This window comes from Rhipicephalus sanguineus, chromosome 1 (genome assembly GCF_013339695.2).
Source record: "Rhipicephalus sanguineus isolate Rsan-2018 chromosome 1, BIME_Rsan_1.4, whole genome shotgun sequence".
Lineage (NCBI taxonomy): Eukaryota > Metazoa > Arthropoda > Arachnida > Ixodida > Ixodidae > Rhipicephalus > Rhipicephalus sanguineus.
The window spans coordinates 122,623,982-122,641,943 of NC_051176.1; the positions used below are offsets into that span (position 1 = coordinate 122,623,982).

Genomic DNA, 17,962 nt, shown 5'->3' on the forward strand with positions numbered 1-17,962 from the left:
GGGCAGCTGGGGGACCCTTGGCTCCTTTGAATCGGCAATGAAGCGGGTCAAGACGAAGGCGGTGTGGATTGGCGCGCTGCCATTGTTGATGGTCGTTGACAGCCGTCCAGTGCGGGCGTCATCGTTGGCCTCTTTACGACCTTCTAAAAAGGCTTTATGCCTCCGGTACACTTGCCGTTATGACTAACAATTATCACCAAAGCTCTTTATCATATAAAAAGTTTCCACTTCGGATTTGTCGAGAGGAGGAGAGAGAGATGAAAAAAGGAAGGCCGGGAGGTTAACCAGATATTAGCATCTGGTTAGCAAGGTTAGCAACGAGTTTGACGGAGTAGTGTCTCCTTACTCTCCGGGTGGTGTTACGAGCGGGTCGTTGTCCGATGTGGACCCAGGGGGTAACGTGGAGCTGAGCGGCAGGAGTCGTACCACAGGCCCAGGGATGTCCAGAACAGCAGGAAGCCGAGGCAGAGAGACCGGCGTTGAGGAAAACTTAACAGACGTTTATTTACAACATCATAGAGGACAGGATCGTCAGAACGACATCTAGTCCGACCGATCCGTCCCGAGCAGACGCTCTGCTGCTCCTTAAATACGCTTCATTCCCAAGATAGGGAAACTCCTTAATCAGCAAATGTCCAATCACAAATGAGCATGCCTTTGAAGCTGCATAACTAGCAAACGTCCAATCACAAGCATGCATGCCTTTGGAGAGTCCGTCTCTTCGACACATAGGTCACCGCCCCCAGGATGGCACGCCAGGGACCACTGCGCTCTCACTCTCTACGTCCGACCAGTTCGGAAGAAAAGGGGGGGGGGAGACAATGCCACCTCGGGGAACTGATAATCCTTTTACGAACAAAGGCACCAGCCTTAGCCAAAAGCACACTCGATGCAAATACGCGTCCCACGGAGGGGACCCGCGTGTAGCAGCCAGCTTCCCGCCGAAGCGCTCAGTTCAGGGAAAAGACAGCAGGTGTAGGTAAATCCGTTCTCCGAAATGAGGGGGGGGGGGGAGTCCAAGTAGCAGGAAAACTCGTTTGGAGACAGCTGGCCCAGGACCCTCGCATTTGCTTTGTAACAGTGGTAGCATACGACAGTGGGACCGCACGTGCGTGAGCTAACTTCCCTCTCCACCAATATCAAGCGGTCCCAGCCTGTTGTGACGTATAGACGCTTTACAATATAATTATTGACATTACTTTTCGGACAAACCCTGTAGCTCACCCTCGTTAAAAAGCAATTATGGAGTGCAAAAAGTGATCAACGGTCGTTTCAACCCCTTAGTCTGGTCATTGTACAGCGGAAGTAGAGCGGTAAGCTGCTGGCTATAACTCAGTGATGCCCGTTTTATGCTCTCCAACCTATTTTTATTCTATGCATTTTCTTTCCGTCATCAGCAACCCTTGCGACCAATCGGCATGAATATACGCCCTATTGCACGCATTCCAGCGGCTGACTGCCCTTCACGAATTCTCGATATATTGCAGAGCTATGAACATCACCTTTGTCTTCTGCATATTAATCTTCACTCAAACACTCTATCGGCTAAGCTCCTCAATTAATCGTCGCAAGTCACCTCCAGCGTTAATGACATGACCATGACAATGTAATCTGTAAACCGCTGTCTCTCTCTTCTCTAATGGTTGTTCTTTCTTTTTTACGTTCGGCAGATGTCCTCCTACACTGACGTTTTATTCTTTTTAACGACTGCGATGGTAAGTTTTTTATATGCAATAACAAAGTACAACACACCTAAACGGCTCAGATTATCAATGTTCCTTACAACAGAACAATGTGTCGTCGTTTTATACGTCATTAGCTCTGGTCGACTATTATATTACCCCGAAGTATGGATTAGAACAGTGACGTGCAATTACACATATTTGTGCCCGTTACTCATATTTTTTTTCTTTTGTGTAGCACGAATCTGCAAGCGTTTGTAAAAGCGGTTGGAAAGTCTGCGTATTATTCGAAGCGGTGCTTCGTTTTGTTAACACGTTGAAAGAAATGACTACTGAAGTTACGTGTAAGTTGATACGACGCTAGAGTGCGTTGTTCTAAGCGACAAAATTCAGCGAAACAACGCACACCCCTTGAATGAAACAGAACACTCATTATGTGGACCACGCCGAAGTCAAATGTATAAATTTACAGCGTGGAAATGCCGTTCTTTGTGAATAACAATTGGAGAGATGACAACATCTGTAGGATTGAATTGCGGCGCTTGAGACTACTAGAGGGCAAAGGTTGAACTTATTGCGACACGTGATTAAACTGGGCTATGTCACAGTGTATGTGGCTTCTTTCGTTCTTTCGTCTGAACTGTTCCTGTGCACAAATAGTTCAGCGTAAAAAAGAAATACTGAACCTTATTCAGCAGGACGTCAATTCTGGCTGCTTTCAACAACTTTCCGTTCACCTCTAATGTTTCTCTATTTGGTGCTTGCCATTTATTGCGCGTGAAATGCGCATGCGCCGTCGCGCAACCCAATACCTAGAATACCACTGCTCACTGGTCCCGTGCAGCAAGTTGGGAGTCCTTCAAGCGTTGTAAGCCTAGCACCACTGCGGCACTGCAACACCACCACGAAGCCCGCCTGTACCCATTGAAAACCGGTGGGTGGCCGGCCGGCACTGGGGATCGAACCCAGTACCTCCCGTAGTGGAAGCGGACGCCTAATCCTAGAATACCGATGGCAGGATCAAATCTGGAAATGCTTTAGTTGGATGAAATCAACGGTCTCCATTGAAGCAAAAAAATCAGATGGTGGAATATTCGCACAAAGTTTGCTTAATGAACACGCTAAAACTGTCAGCTTTGATCAGTGTTCATGTAAAACTCTCTTTGCAGATCACAGAGTAATTCGCACTGTATTGTGTGCTCACGGCTCTCGTAAACGCAGCGTTATGCCCTTATTTTTTTACGACAGAGAGAGGGAGAAAGTAGATGGCTAACACCATCTTTGGATAGGCTATAGAAATCAATCCCAGACTCTCGTAAGCAGAATGACGTCACCCACTTCATTTTGACTGTCCATCCGTTATTCCCTTAATTTATTTTTTAAGGCGAAAGCCTTACACGCCTCATCAAACGCGAAAATTGACCGTCGGCGTCGGCGTTCCGCGGCGTCGGGGACCACGCGAATGATTGCGAAAAATCATCATCACGTGATGACGTCGCCATATTACCTCATCATAATGTTACAGATCGCCAAAATTTGTGACGTCATCATGGCATCACAAAGTCTAGTCACGTGACGTGACGTCACATGATGCCGTCCTTACGTGACATTGTAACTTGCTCAAAAGGGGTCAGATCAGTGAGGAAGTGCAAAACCAGCTCAGGTTCCTCCTATCCTGGCGGCAATGCAAAACCGCGCTAGATGCACAAAACTTTCGGAGGGTGGCGGGGCAGGATCATGACATCGACTGAGAAGGAAAAGAAGATGGCTTTCACCTTCCAGTCGTCTTAGGTGAATGCACAAGGGACCCTGTGAGTTTTTTTTGTTTGTTTGTTTTTTCCCTTAGTTAAGCAAGCGACAGAAGGCTGTTTTAAATATGGTACAACAGGTTTCTTAGGCAAAGAAAATTGTACAGTGCACTGGTGGCTGCCGTGCTGTAGGCAAGTGAGCATCTTTGCTTCGGGGTTTCTGGTCTGGAACCGGGTACATTGACCGAACTTTAAATTTATACGCCCGCTAGGAATTATGCAGGGTGTTCCTTAATATACTAGATAGTACTTCATGTGAACAACAAGAAAGCATTTGTTCTGTCCAAAATTTATCTGATAAGATAAGATCTAATTTAGGCGGAGTATTATAGGGCCAGTTTTCCTCCGTTTTCCTTAATATTAAATCTTATTAATCAACTAGTAGATGCGTATAAATGCTGAAATAACTGTTAATTTGAAGTACGCTTGTCATTTGCTCGAGTTTACGTCTGTAAGGTGTCGCTGAACCCCTATGTCAATTTCATACGCCCAGCGGGTAGTGGTAAGATCAGTTAGGTATAAAAGCACTTGCAAAAATGTTATGCGCAGAATGCATCAGAAGTACGAATGCTCTCTTACTGAGGAGTATTTTATAGTACTCGTTTTTTAACGAGTCAGAGGTTTACCATTTCCACACATTCTTACGTGGCCGCTGCACAGAAGTGATCATGCAGTCATGCGACTTCTGATCAACGAGCCATCACCCCCCACGGTGGTCTAGTGGTTACTGTGCTCGACTGCTGACCCGGAGGTCGTGGGATCGAATCCCAGCCGTGGCGGCCGCATTTGGATGTAGGGGAAATGCTAGGCGGCTGAAAGCTATAGGTGGCTGAAATTTCCGGAGCCCTCCACTACGGCGTCCCTCTAATCATATCGTGGTTTTGGGACCTAAAACTCCAACAAATATTATATTATCAACGAGCCACATTTCGCTATCATTCGAACTGTTATTTATCGGACAGCACAGCGAGTTGGCAGGCGCATCCGTTCATGTCGGCACTTTAGCATAAGCGCCCAATAAGGGAAGCCGCCAAATATAGTTAAGTGCGCTGTGGCTTAGTGCGTATCTGCTGCTTTCGCGCTGTACTCAAGAAAACGACAATTGATACTTTCTCTTTCACTGCACAGCTTAAAATTAGGTGGCAGCCACTGCGCAACTACTTCTCGCAGACAAGCGAATGAGTTCTTTGCGCTTCTTTCGAGTTTAACAAAGAAACGGATGAACACTACACACCAAACGCCAAGAATAAGCGGTCCAATTGGGGTATTTAGGACGACTTGCCGTTTTTCCTGACCATATTCTGTTGCGACGCGCCTTTTTTTTTCAAAAAATTTCACGTGAACTTCCGGTCTCACGTGACAGGGATGACGGATTTCCTGCGCGCCGCCCGGTGCGCTGCAGTTTGAATTTCGGGGATTATTATCTCAAATTACATGCATTTTACGCAATTAAAAAAATTGTCATGTAATAAGTTGTCACGTCCTACAGCTCTTCCATATATACAACGGCCCTAAAGTTAATAATTTAAAAGTTGATTAACGATTTTTGTTAATTACTCATTTGAATGTAACTTTAGGTGCGGCAAAGTTTTTCCGTCTCGGCGTGCAGTTCGTTTGCGAAGACCACAAGGGCCTGACTGTCATAGCACTTTTATAAAAAAGTCTGTATTATCTAAAAAAACCTGTATATGTGTATCGGTTTATTAATGTTGTTATTTTGTTCCTATAACAACTATATGCACGACATTAATTATAACTAAGAGACAAGAAAGCCAAGGATGATATAGGTGATGTTATTTGTAGCAATTATGATGTAAATGTGAAGAAAGTAAAGTGGGCGAAAAGATAACTTGCCGCCGGCAGGGACCAAACCTGCGACCTTCGAATAACGCGTCCGACGCTCTACCGCTGAGCTCGTTCTGGTAGACTTGGTGCCTTCAGGCAGTATGCGAGGGATTACTGGTCAGCTGCCAGCTCGCAAAAAGATCACGTGCTTCGTGACGTCAGCAGGCAGAAAAAGAGTGTTCCACACTCACCGTCATGCCCAGTAGCGGCGCTGACTAACACTCCTAGGTTTCAATGCCCATATATACCCCATAAAGTGGACGGGAGGATGACCGCCGCCGTAGCTCAGCGGTAGAGCATCGGACGCGTTATTCGAAGGTCGCAGGTTCTGTCCATGCCGGAGGCAAGTTATCTTTTCGTTCACTTTACGTTCTTCACATTTACATCATAATTGCTACAAATAACATCACCTATACTTTCCTTGGCCTTTTTGTCTGTTAGTTCTAATTAATTTTGTGTATATAGCGACGAAAAACGAGCCCTTAAAATTCCCCTTCTTTCATTCAACTATATGCCCGGTATTATATACGGCAGATGCGGACGCATTCAAACGACCGTACAGATGCATTAGGCGTTTCGCGACCTCCTTAATTTGACGTCAGGCAGCACAAAATTTCAAGTGATATAAATTGCACGGTCCACGAGGCGCGCTAGCTGCGCGTTCACTTAGTCTTTGCGGCGTTCACGTGATTAAAAACATAAAAGACTCTCACTTCGTATTTGCGAAAGCGTGAAACCGAGGCGATAAAGCAGACGATCGCTGGTGCAACAGACGTCATGGAAAATTTCTGCGGAGTACCAAAAAAAAAAAAAAAAATGCGGCGTTCGTGCGACTCGGCTTGTCGTTGTCTAGGGGAGCGAAAGCCACACAAAAGCGAATGCAAGCATGACTTTGCGCATATATGATGATAATCATAGCAAATTGAGTGAGGAGTGAGTTAATAAGTGACATTATTAGTTAACTTTGATAGTGATGTTAATTCCTGAGTGTTAAATAGTCGATGTCAATTAGTGGAAGCTAATTAGTTAAATCTAGACAATCCACGCAAATTGAGTGTGTGGACTTAATTAGTGAACGTTGATTAGTGACAGTTAATTTGTGAAAGCGACATTAATGACAGTTAAACAGCGAGAGCTAATTAGTTAACGTTGGACGTGGATATAAAGTGCACGGTGAAATAACCACACCGCATGGCTTTCGCGTTCGAGTCGTCTTGGGCGAATGCGTAAGAGACTCTGTGAGGCTTATTTTCTTTTTTTTCTGTTTTTTTTTTTTTGAAGTGCCATAACCACGGACCGATCATGACGCACGCCATATGGTAAGATGACTCCGCAATAACTGCGATCACTCGGTTTTCTTTAACGCGCTACCTGAATATAAGTAGACGAGCGGTTGTGCATATCGCGCCCCATTTAAGTGCCACTGCCCGCGGCCAGGATCGAAGCAGTCGTTTCGAGCTAAGTAATGCAACGCTATCGCCTCTAACGTACCTTGACGTACACCGAAACGTTTTTTTTTCTTTTTTCAGTTTTTATTTATTTATTTATTTATTTATTTGTGACAGCGGCAGATTTCCTGCTCGACGTGCTTATCAGCGAAATAAAAAAAGAGGCAGATTTCTAAAAAAAAAAAAAAGAAACATGCGCGAGTAAGCGTGTTTTCATTGTTTTCTTCAGCAGATCACTTATAGAATAGTGGAACATTGGTGATTACTCTGGGAAGAAAAAAACACTCCACGTAGTAATCATTCATTTAACTATCAGAGGCGCGCATGTCCTGCCCTGACAATAACGGAATCCTGACTGTCGCTTGTCCTGTATAGAATATATACATACCGGATGTCCCGGCTATCTTTATCCATGGATTAAAAAATACAATATTAGAGGCAGGCGAGTGAAATCAGTTGCACATTGCTGACGGTCACCTTGCGCCCTACAATGTTTTTGTTTTGTAATTAATTAATTTGTTAATTAGGAATATATAACTAAATTGCTAAATATTGACTTCAGGCAAAAAATGCGACTTTCAAGGTTCGAGAGAGTCTTCAGGAACCCCCATTGCATTATTTGCGATAAAGAAAGTGTCACGTATACCATTTTTTCCAAGCTGCAAAGACAGCCCGCGAAATACAAAAAGAACCACGTGACTAGCGCATTCGCGCGCAGCGAACGTGCTGCTCTCAGCCGTGGTTTGAGCGAACGAAATCAGCTGCGGCCGCAACTCGCCGGCTCCGTTGTAGCGGTAGGCCGATAAATTAACGGTGGTTTCTTGACCCGCGCTCGCTACAACTTGCACCGTCACGCACGCCAACTGGCTGACGCGGGCCAAGAAACCACCGCCATTAGTGTACTACATTAGTGTATCACATTAGGTCATTACATAAATGCCGTGAGTGAGTGAAGAAACTTTATTTCCCTTTTTAAGAAAGGGGAGGAGCCGGAGGGAATGGCGTGAGATACTTGTCGCGTACGTCATAAAACCCTTTCCTTCAGGCACGTGTGGCACATACCCGCATACCCCGGCCCATGGAATGTGGGTATGAGGCACGGGTGATTCACAGTTTGTATCAACCCAGGAACGGCGATAACAGACTTTCAAAATTGGGGGACGCTTAAGCTTCGCCTTTAAGAGTTGAACGCGATAGCGATATTCTGTTCCTAGTGCGCAGTTCGAACACTACGAGTGTTTAACAGAATGCGCGCGCTAAGGCGTGTCTTATGTAATGGGTAGCATGCTTTAAACCAGGACCAATTATGCGCGAGAAACTTTTACGAAATTGCGATGCACCCACTACGTGGTCTTAAGAGAATACGCTCAGTAATGTGTGTGCCTTTTGTAATGGGTGGCTGTCTTTAAACCACGAAGTCGTTATGATATTGACGTGGTGTGACGCCCGATGGCAATGTACGCTTGTACCACGCAATATTACTGCTATATTTCATCTCGTACTGTGACACCTGTATACAGGACGCGTATTTTTGGGAAGCATGAAAGTTACTTTCAGTGCAACCCCAAGCAGAGGCGTGGCTGTGTGGTAGAACGCCTGCTTGCCACGCAGACGGCCTGGGTTCGATTCTCACTCGGACCCCAACATTTTTATTATTTATTTTATTTGCAGCTTTTTCGATTTTTCGGTCACGGACAAGATGATGATTTTTCGCTCACAACCAACGGCCCCGACGCCGACGGCGGAATTTCTGCGATACGAGCTCTTTAACGCTATCGCGTTAAAAATCTTTACGTTATCGCGTGAGTGGGATCTGCCGAACTTTTTTTTTTTTAAGCTGGAGGTTCAATAGCGTGATCCGGCTAAAATTCAGCCATCAAAGAATTTATACTCGCCGTGTGCGTCGTATTAGTGCAGAACGATCCTCGTTTTTCTTATCTATTGACTTGTGTAGCCTCTGAGACAAACTTTAAAAGAATTTTTAAGGCCAAGTTGTCTATATCGATTTTCTAGGAAGCAGTAAATACGGTACGGTACGAAGAACTTTATTTAAGGATCCGGAGAAGTGCCACCCCTTAGGGTGACACCGCGGGCCGCTCCCACGTGGGGACAGTTAGACCTAGCCTAACCGCCGCATCGCAGGCTCTCTGGACAGCCCAAAGTTGATGCTGATATTCCGAGCTCCAGAAGCAGTAAATAAGACTAATTAATGCGCCTGAACTTATGCATTCATATTCAAAACTTCTGAAGTTCTGGTGGACAGCACATTTCTCAAGTACGACAGCATTTCACCCGTCAAAATCTCGCAGAAGTTGCTCCCCTTTATACATATATGTGGCGTTTTTTTTTTTTTTTCATAAAGAGCCAAATGCAGAAACCGAAACTGTGCTAAATATCGCGGAAGCGTAAAGCGCGCCTAAGTGTCTTTAACTGCTAAAACAGGTGGAATTAAAATGGGGCAATTCCTGATTGCAACGTGAACTCAAAAAGGCAGTTTCTAATCAAAAGTGAGCCAAATGCTGCATCTGTTTGAATCAAACTGAGCCACATTCATTAAACCAGCGCTGCGTCAACAATCCTGAACAAAACAGCCAACATGATGTCATCTAATCTGTTCCATTTGTGTCCTCGTTGGTTTGCTATCGTGTTTACCTTCCACAATTAGTATGTTTTAGGGCGAGTTGCCACTTACTGAAGGACATGATGCTGTACGGCAAGACTCGAATATAAAGAGTAAGAGGCCGAATTTACTGCTTCTTTTCGCCTCTTAAAGGGATACTGAACAAAATTTTCGCCGTCGAGATAAATGGCCCAATCGAAAGATTGGGTGCTGAAATTTGTTGAAACAACCTTCATTTCAGCCAGAGACTAGCAGAATATAATGAATTTAATGCATTTTTCGCAAATTGGCGCGTCTAGCGGCCGCGCCGCGAACTAGAGAGGAAGTGACGCTAAACTCGGCGGATAATGACTCGCCAACCGTGCTCTCTGCAAAATCGCTTACCAATCGACATCGCAAGCCGCCACCCGCTGCCGCGCGCGAGGCGGTAAATGCAGGAGAACGATCCTCAGGTCACGTGGGCATAAAGTCACGTGATCAAAGCGATAGCTCATCTAGGTACATCTTCACCTAGGAGCAGAGAGTGTGTCTGGGACGGTTTAGGTACAATCACCGAACACGTAGTACAATCGCGTGGTGCGTGATGGGTGTGTGTGAGAGGCATGAACGGGGTGGGCGTGTGTTCACAGCTTCCGAGCTAGTAAAGTTGCGTTAATTCGTTACCACTTAAAACGTGGCATACTGGCAACAGCTAGGTTGAGGCATTTTCATTGGTGTCATGTGTGCTGACTCTACGTAGTTTCCGTGAATGGTTTGAGAAGTGTTTTGCGTTTTTTTTCCCTTCATGTATTGCATGAAGCTGCACACATTTTAAGTGTCCCGTAAAAAATGCTTGTACGCAAGAAGAGTAGCTTGGGCTTGTTCGTGTACATACATAACGCAAGCGGAATAGCTCACACCGAGGCAGGGACGGTGTAAGCAAGTCGACACGAGAGCATGTGTTGTCTTGCTTGCTCCGTCGCTGTCTCAGTATGTGCTATTCCTCTTGCTCGTGCTAGGTCTAAGAGGTGCTAGCGCGCGCCCCGGCGCTTTCGCTGCCGTCCATCGAGAGCGTCCGACAAGAGAAAAGAATCGCTCTCCGCTAACTCGGGAGACGGGAACGCGAGGCTCACTTGTTGCGGGATCGGCAGGAACTGTAGGTAAACTGGGAAAACTTGGCATCGCCTCATAGGGGATAATCGAGCTCTTGATTTCTCTCGTGGTTGACGCTGCACCGTCCCTAGAATTCCCCAGAAAGCGATGTTATACGGAGCGCTGACGTCTGCATCGAACTAGCCAATGAGAGCGAGGATCACCCTCCTGGAGTTACCGCTTCGCCTGCCGCGCGTCTCTCTCAAAACGTGTTCTCACCGTCGGGAAGGTGTTCTTGAGAGGAGAGGTGTAGAAAGGAAAGTGGCAGGGCAGGAGAGAGCGTGCCCGTTGCCCCCCTCTTGCTGGAGCATTCGACGTCACGGCCGTCGACAAGCGCACTGGCGTGCAGCCGCCGCGCTCTCACAATCCACTAAAAATACGGCCAACTGCTCGAAATTACGTGAAATAAACGCTGTTTATAGGAACAGTCGTGTCGTCCGAGTCGAATGCAAGAGTTTTCGCAGCTTTTTCAAATTTTTTTCAATATCCCTTTAATGTATCTTTTCAAGTTTAGCGCTGCGCTATGATGTCGTTCTTGCGCTTCAAGACGGTATATTTGAAATAAAAGATATATGAAATGAAGATATTGGGTACCGATCTATTCCTTGAAGAAGAAGAAGTGATCCTAAACGGCATGGCATAAAACGAGCTCAGAAGAAGAAGAAGAGCTGGAGCACTTTTCAAGGCCTTCAGTAGATGCCAAGAACAAGAAAACGATGACGCCAGTCCAAAATAGGGCGCCTTTTGCCACAAAGCACCACTCGCTCTTGAAGTCTAGACATCGCCATTACGCGCATGCGACGAAGGACGGCACCAACGGAAGCTCAAGGGGGATGTTAATTTTAATGCAAAATATTGTTACATCGTACATTCGAATCATTTTAGACTTCTTTTACGAGTTAATTCAAGCACAAAGAAAATGTTCCAATCTGTAAGAGCCAAATACAAAGTTTACTCCTGAATACCGACGATAGTGGGCTATATAAATTTTAGCCACAATATAGATTTGACTTATTTTGGGGACAGAAACACAATGGCAAAAAACTGTCGGAGCAGGCCCGACCATATCTGCAGTAGCAAAAAAGTGCGTTTTTCTCGGTTTCAGTTAAAGTGAATTTGGCTCTTTTAGAAAAAAAAAACGCCACATATATTCTGAAGCTCAAGTAATCCCTTTCGAGCTAGTAAACGGGTGTCCATAAACTACTTCTACGCAATCCTGAAGAGGCCACGGCGCGCAATCTGTGCCCCGCTGCCTGTGCACTGCCGAGGGAATCACGGTCATAAGGAAAAACGCCTCGCACTCGCCCCCTTCGCGCACATTGAGAAAAACCAGGAGGAAACGCGTCTTTCACAGACAGAGAAAGTCTAATAAGCTAATGTCACGCGCAGTCGATAAGAGCCTTATCGCGAAACCACCGAATGGCTACAAAAAACACGCTTCCGCGTGGTAAGCAATGCAAACACGCAAAAAAAAAGGACCCTGTCGCTGCCGTCAGCGCGCACATATCGGCCACCACGGCGCTTATTATTTGCATAGCGGGCGTTCTGCTTCATCTAGACTGCGAGTCGTTACGCCATTACTTGCGTTTTTTCGTGTTCGCGTCTCCCGTAACGACACTTGGCAAGTTCATTAAGCCTCTCCGGAGAGTGCACACGCTTGGCGCACATGTCGGAGATTGGCGCGGCTGTTGGGGCGGCGGCGAAACGCGTGTGTCAACGCGCGATTTCCTCGGAGCGTTCAAAAATTACGCCGGAATCCGACGTTCTTGATTACGCGCTCTTTTATTCGGGAGCGAGTAACGAGGAGACCGGTCTCTGTTATTGACTTAGGTCGGCCTCCTTTATGGCAATCATTACTAAATCGCGGACGGCTGAATGCTGCCGGCGGTATGCGGCTGCGGGGACCAGTCCCGCCCTCTGGACGGAACCAGGCATCGCAGCGATTGATCCGAGCAAAATGACGTTTTTTTGCATTTTTTTCCCTTTAGTTCCCTCGTTCTTGCTAGCAAGCTGACCCCCCCCCCCCCCACCCTTGGCTCACGTCACTAGTGGTTGAATGTGTTCGCCCTCTAGCGCTCGCTTTCGCCTTTGTATTTTATGTCTTGCACATAGAGATCTCCAGAAATCTCACAACGTGGGGCGCGCGCGCGCGCGCGCGCGTATGTGTGTGTGTGTGTGTGTGTGTGTGTGTGTGTGTGTGTGTGTGTGTGTGTGTGTGTGTGTGTGTGTGTGTGTGTGTGTGTGTGTGTGTGTGTGTGTTGGAAAGAACGACGGCGCCCCCTCTCTCTTTCTCTTCTGGACGCGTTGCTTACTCCCTGCGGCCAATGACGTCCCGTCGAGCAGTTCTGTAGACGCCGAGCCCGCGGTTGTGTACTGATGGTAATTGCTCGAGATAGCGTCGCAGCTAAGGGGCATATAGACTGATTGCATGTTTACTAGCTCTGCATTGGCTCGGCGGCCACCAAAAAACGATGCGACTGGAATGGTTTCAATGAACTTCTCCCGGGCGCGCGCTCCATTATGCGGTGATGTTGCAACAATTGTAAACCAGTGCATATCAAGTCTGTGACTGAGCTCAAGCCTTACTGAAGTTACGCCGGGTCTGTGAGATGGATGGATGGATGAACAACTTTATTTTAGTCCTTCGGTGCGCGCGATTAGAGCATTTTTTTTATCTTACTGGCATACGTACATTTTTTTAATAATTATCTACGGTGAATATAGTCGCGCGACACTAACAAGACAAGCAACTCAGTGTCTGTCTTAACCAAGGACTGGCTCCGCTGCCTCAGTGCTGCGTGGGCTTGCCATATGTAATGTTGTTTTCTCGACCGAACGGCCTGACCCCGCAGGTTGATGCCCCTACAGGACAAAAGATATATCCGGCACTCGCACTCCAGCCGACGATAGCTGCGCGGCGGCAGCGGGGGAACACGGATTAGACTACGTTTTTAGGACGGGGATAAGGTTTTGTTCGGCACACTTAGCCAATATTCTGCGTCGGATTTTATTGTAGCAATAAGTGACATTAAGACAAGACTGAATAGATAATGTCTCGACAAGAACATCGACTGTATTGATTGTACAGGCGGAGCTTCGCCATTTCCTTAGATTTGGGATTCATATAGCAAGCCCGTGCGGATGTGCGGCACGCGCGTATAATTTACGCTAACCAAATTCTAGAAGGCCGCTTCGGCCCCAGGTGACAACACTGCCCCCAGAGCGTAGGGCAGCAGGTTCAGCGCATTGCCGTGTCTAACGCTTTGCCCCACGGTGCCTTTCTCCAGGTGGCGATCGTGTTCGCGTGCTCCAGAGAGTGCCTCTGCGTGCCAATCGTAACTCCGTCGAAGGGCAGGACCCGCTTCGCGAACATCTCCATCCACAGGAACCAACCCCCCCGCAAGCCCTTGCCTAGCTTGCACAAGCTCAACACTTCTTGCCTTCAGGACCACACCTTCTGCGAAAGCCTCCCCGGTTATCCAAAGTAGGTATCGTGTTCCTTACTATATCACGATTGGGGCTGCGCGATAGGCGTTACATTATAGCCCAGAACAAACGAAAAGCAATGGTTTATTGTAGTTTGTGATGCCTTCGTGTTCGACACCTTAAGTGCGTGCACTTCAAGATTATTTTCCGGGTTCCTCCCTTTTCACTTTCTCTCTCTCTTCCTTGCTCCCCCGTTCCTTCCCCCATATATTTATAGAGTGGCCAATATCTATCTATCTATCTATCTATCTATCTATCTATCTATCTATCTATCTATCTATCTATCTATCTATCTATCTATCTATCTATCTATCTATCTATCTATCTATCTATCTATCTATCTATCTATCTATCTATCTATCTATCTATCTATCTATCTATAAAGGATCGCTGGCCCTAAAATTTGCGGTGGGTAAGTTTAACCATCGAAATAAAGATTCGCGTGAAGAACAGTGACACCCGGCATGGTGGGCAGCGGCGGCCGCATTTCGATGAAGGAAGTGCTAGAGGTCCGTGTACTTAGATTTAAGTGCACGTTAAAGAACCCCATGTGATCAAAATTTCCGTAGCTCTCTACTACGGCGTCCCTCGTAATCATATCGCGGTTTTGGGACGTAAAACCTATTAAAGGACAGTAACTCGCCTCTATGTAAATTTCCCAGTGATAGTGTGTGACATATTTTACGTTAATCAATCACAACTAATATTACTATATTTTTCAAGTAACTCATGCGACCTATTAAACTGTGACTAAATTTACGATGTCTCGCGAAAGCGTCACCTTGGGTCTGCCATTGCTTTCCGTGTTGTATGCGTCGCTTATCGACCGTAAAAAGCACTCACTTTCCCTCAAGTGTGGCTTCTCATCGCATGAGCTTGCATCATTGTTGATTAAAAAAAAAACTTGGATGACACTTGAGCTTTGCTTTCAAGAGTAGAACGCGGTAGCGTAGTCGGACCGTGTTCGTATCGCCTTCCCAATCGCTAGCCTTGCTTCGCTTTTCGGTGGAGACCTAAACCGTGCCGCAAGGAAAGCCAAAGTGTGAACGCCCTCCGGCTCCAATATCCACGCATGCGGCGCGAAGAAACACAGCCGCACGGCGGGGCGGAGCCGTTTAAAAGCGCGCCCGTCGGCCCTTTGCGCCATCTCGCGGGGGATAGTCAAACCGCTGAAGAACCTCCGAGATGTGCGTACCACCAACGCCACATGGTGTATATAGATAGCTTGACGTTAGTATGCTAGAGGATGTATACGTATTGACTGAGCGGCTAACCGCGTCGCGCCACGGAGCGCGAAGTTGGAGGTTCGAATCTCCGGTCCCACCACAACCGAAGACATTTTATTATTTTTTTATTTGCATCGACCTTGAATTTTCGCTCACGGACAACGCTGATTTTTCGCCCTCAACAAAGACGCCGCCGCCGACACCAGCATCGACACCGACACCGGAATTTCTGCGAAACGAGCTCTTAACTCTATCACTTTTAAAAAGTTGTTTCATTGTTACAGAACGTTTCAAGGCGTAAGCCTTAAGTGCCTCGTGAGAAGCGGAATGTGACCGACCGACGGTGTCGACAGCACATGTGATACGAAAATCGGAACGGGCGATAAACGTCATCGTCATCATGATTGGCGCAGAATCATCAACACTGTCATCCTCCTCAGCATAGAGTCACGTGGATATACGTAGAACCTTGGTGATACGATCACGGCTCGTACAAATTTCGGGGTGATACGAATTTTTCTGTGGCCCCCGCCAAGTCCCATTAGCCTGCAGTGTAATGGAGTACGGTTGTTACGAACCGATTTTCACCCGGTGACCTTTGATACGAACGTACGCTACCACGCAGGTACGAACAGGTGCTGCCCGTGCTGTCGCGGAATACAAGACAATCACGCGCGGTCACGCGCGCCGCGCCGCCCGTTCGTCAGAACATTCCATCAGCGGCGTGTCGTAACCTCCGAGACATTCGAGACTGTGCGCGCGAATCTTGGAGGCCTCAATGCGCTTTCATATACCTTCGCGCTTAGATTACAGATGACGCTAACGTAGCGCTCTCTCTTTCTTTCTCTCTCTCTCTCTTTATTTTAACGCGTCGACGCGTGCTGCTGTGCTCGAGGCAGCGTCATTGTACATTGTTTACACGTGCCTGCCACGTAGATGCAAGCCTTATATACGCAAGCAAAACTGAAAATTTCGGGGCGGGAGGGTTTACATCCCTCAACCTCCCCCCCCCCCCCCTGGCTACGCCCCTGTGTGCTCTCTGTGAAGTATTTTGGCTACATCGGTTTCAACTCGACGATGGGCATTGGCATGTGTGGATCACCAGCGTGAGTAAGAAAAATCTCGCCATCTAATCGCTTGGTGATGGAAATGAAATGAAATAGTGCTCGTTCACGGCCAAACCAATGGAAATGCTTGAACATCTACAAGCGCCTATCGCTAGAACATTTGCGTCAGCTACCAGGGTCTTTTTAACTCATTTCAAGTCACCGTCCGTGGTTGCTTTAGAAGCTAAGGTGCTGCGCTACTGAGTTCGGGGACGCGGGTTTGAGTCCCGGCCACGGCGGCCGCATTTTAATGGTGGAGAAATGCAAGGGCACCGGTGTACTTATACTTGGGAGCAAGTTAACTAATCCCCTCCCCCCCACGGCATGACTCATAATCGCAATGACACAGTGTACAGATAGCACAATTGGAAATATATTACACAGAGGTGTGTGTGTGTGTGTGTGTGTGTGTGTGTGTGTGTGTGTGTGTGTGTGTGTGTGTGTGTGTGTGTGTGTGTGTGTGTGTGTGTGTGTGTGTGTGTGCGCGTGCGCGTGTGTTAGCTTTTCCTCTGTGCCTGTCCAGTTGCGCTGCACTGTGTTGTTATGAATCCTAACCAACTAGCCCGCCAACATGCATTGGTTATCTCATAACCATGTCATAGCTCTGGCCCGTAAACCTCCAGAAGTAAGTATTATTTATTTCGATTCTGCTAAGCTATGTCTGCATAAGCGTTGTACTTTGCCCAGTAGAGCAGTATTACCGACCCAACGGGAAAAGGTAACAAAAAAATGAAACGCCTACTCGAGGGGGTCACAATTTCCGTAAAACAACAAAACAATAAAAAAAAATGGGTGGATCCCACGCATAGGTAGGATCGTCGCGCAGTGTAGTGCTGTGGCGTCGGAACGGGCCGACACTTTATCGCAGGCGCTGCAAGCCGTTCCGAGTTCCTCCATTACAACGTGGTACTTTTCGAAGTAACTTTCTGTTCCGGCAAACGAGACGCGCTGCTCTCGCAAGGCCGGTGCCCTTTGTTGCTTTACCTCTCGCTTTCCGTTGATATATTCGTCTCCCATCGCCGACAGTCGTTGTTCTCGCTTCTGGTAGTAGTGTTCACCAAGCTTCCTGTACTCCCAACGCTTACAAGAACTGTTCCTTCTTGTGTCCTTGTCTTTTGAGCTACTTCCTCAAGTATGGACTCCCAATGCTCGTAGCCTTTCATGGCTGCCACGAGTCGTTGCGTGTGCTCACGCCTTTAAGCCAGCGTACAATCGCGATCCGCACCGCGTTTCATTGCGCAGCGAAGATGCGGCTAATCCGCGCGACGCTTCTTTCGTGCGGACACGCTACACAGAAAAAGGGGCAAATAAGTGTCATTTTGTTGGTTTGCGCTACGGTGTACTATGTCCGTTGTTACTTGAGTGCGAGAGGCCCTGCAGTATCACGCATGTCTAATATAATAAATCCGCCGATATTATAGTCATATCTGGTGTGAACAAAAAGTTATAGAGGTACATAAGTCTTCTTGCGTGCATTGAATGCGAAAGCAGTGCGGAACACACAAAGAGACACGGACCAGACTGGCGAGGCCGCGACGTGTCTGGGCGTGTTGTCTACATCAACGTCAATGTCGCGTGACATTGTCACATGACGTCATCCCTTTGTTATG

The 17,962-nt window shown here is 47.1% G+C and overlaps 1 protein-coding gene across 1 annotated transcript in view; it reads left to right on the plus strand.

Moving 5' to 3' along the window:
• The window catches only part of LOC119397120 (uncharacterized), a 96,061-nt gene that overhangs the window by 22,904 nt on the left and 55,195 nt on the right, over positions 1–17,962 (plus strand). The window contains exon 2 of the mRNA XM_037664564.2: positions 13,822–14,018. Within this exon, the coding sequence (XP_037520492.1) occupies positions 13,822–14,018 (197 nt within the window). The remainder of the gene's footprint in view (positions 1–13,821; positions 14,019–17,962) is intronic.